General features: G+C 36.7%; 1 protein-coding gene across 1 annotated transcript in view; it reads left to right on the top strand.

Moving 5' to 3' along the window:
- DEUP1 (deuterosome assembly protein 1) overlaps window positions 1-1,183 on the top strand; it is a 79,233-nt gene that overhangs the window by 52,512 nt on the left and 25,538 nt on the right. The window contains exon 10 of the mRNA XM_003780825.1: window positions 500-697. Within this exon, the coding sequence (XP_003780873.1) occupies window positions 500-697 (198 nt within the window). The remainder of the gene's footprint in view (window positions 1-499; window positions 698-1,183) is intronic.

The raw sequence follows: 1,183 nt of genomic DNA, 5'->3' as shown, positions 1-1,183 counted from the left end.
AAAAAAAAAGGAAGAGGTGACATAGTTTCATGAACACATTGTTTCAAATTTATTGTAACATGATTCTGAAAAACATAGTGTTTAGTCACAAACAGTATGCCTAATTTAGTCAAAAAAAGAACTGAATTCGAAGCCAAGAGCCCTAAATTCTAATCCAAGCTCTGCCAGTTTTTAATCTTTATGATTTTGAGTAAGTCATTTAACCTCCTTAAGACAAGTTCTTCTTCATAAAAAGTGCTGATTATTCATTAACTTCTTGTCAAAATAGTATCAGTAGAGTGATTTGCATGCAATAGAAAATAGAAATGAGAAATGAATTTTTGGAATTTGAAGGGGAAACTTAATCATTATTATAAGTATCTGTTTTTAATTTAGTACTGACCAGAAAAGGAGCCTGCGAAACTTTAGGACAGCAGGACCCAACATGGCCAATACAAGCTTTAAGCTGCTCTATAAATAAAAGGGATTCATTAATATTTTTGCTCTCTATCTGCTACAGATTAAAAACCAGCTCCAACAGGAGGAAGAGTACCATACCTCTGAACAGGAAAGAATGAGGAATGAAATCAGTGCCCTAACTGAAGAGCTGCATCAGAAGGAGATTACTATAGCAACTGTCATGAAGAAAGCTGCCCTTCTGGAAAGACAGTTAAAAATGGAATTAGAAATAAAAGAAAAAATGTTAGCAAAACAACAGGTATGCAAACCGGCAGAACAGCACCTGCCCAGGGCTGACAGTGGCCTTCATTGCTGATGAATAAAAGCATTGCATTCCTAGGTCTATTTCTGAGACTAGCCACACACAAATGTTTTGTGGCATCACATGAAACCTCTGTGGGATGATGCAAAGTGTCATCAAAAAAGAGCTAGGGAAATAAGTGACAGTGCAAGGTAATTTCATTAAATCCCATCTCAATGTTTTCTTAGAACTTGCATTCTGGTCACCTCCCACAGTGTGCTCTATTCAAAGAATTATTCCTGAGTTTGTTTTCTATAGTTCCCTGCTATTAACATTTTTACCTCTAAAAAAAAGTCTTTCTTCCAGCTCTTCTTCAATACTTGCCCTTCTCCATTTTATATGTTTCTTTAAAGGTTTTTAAAAATGGATGCTGAGGCTCCATGCCTGTGGCTCAAGTGGCTAAGGCACCAGCCACATACATGTAAGGTGGCGGGTTCGAATCCA

Source organism: Otolemur garnettii, unplaced genomic scaffold (genome assembly GCF_000181295.1).
Source record: "Otolemur garnettii isolate 467f Iridium unplaced genomic scaffold, OtoGar3 scaffold00001, whole genome shotgun sequence".
Lineage (NCBI taxonomy): Eukaryota > Metazoa > Chordata > Mammalia > Primates > Galagidae > Otolemur > Otolemur garnettii.
This window is presented reverse-complemented; position numbering and strand designations above follow the sequence as displayed.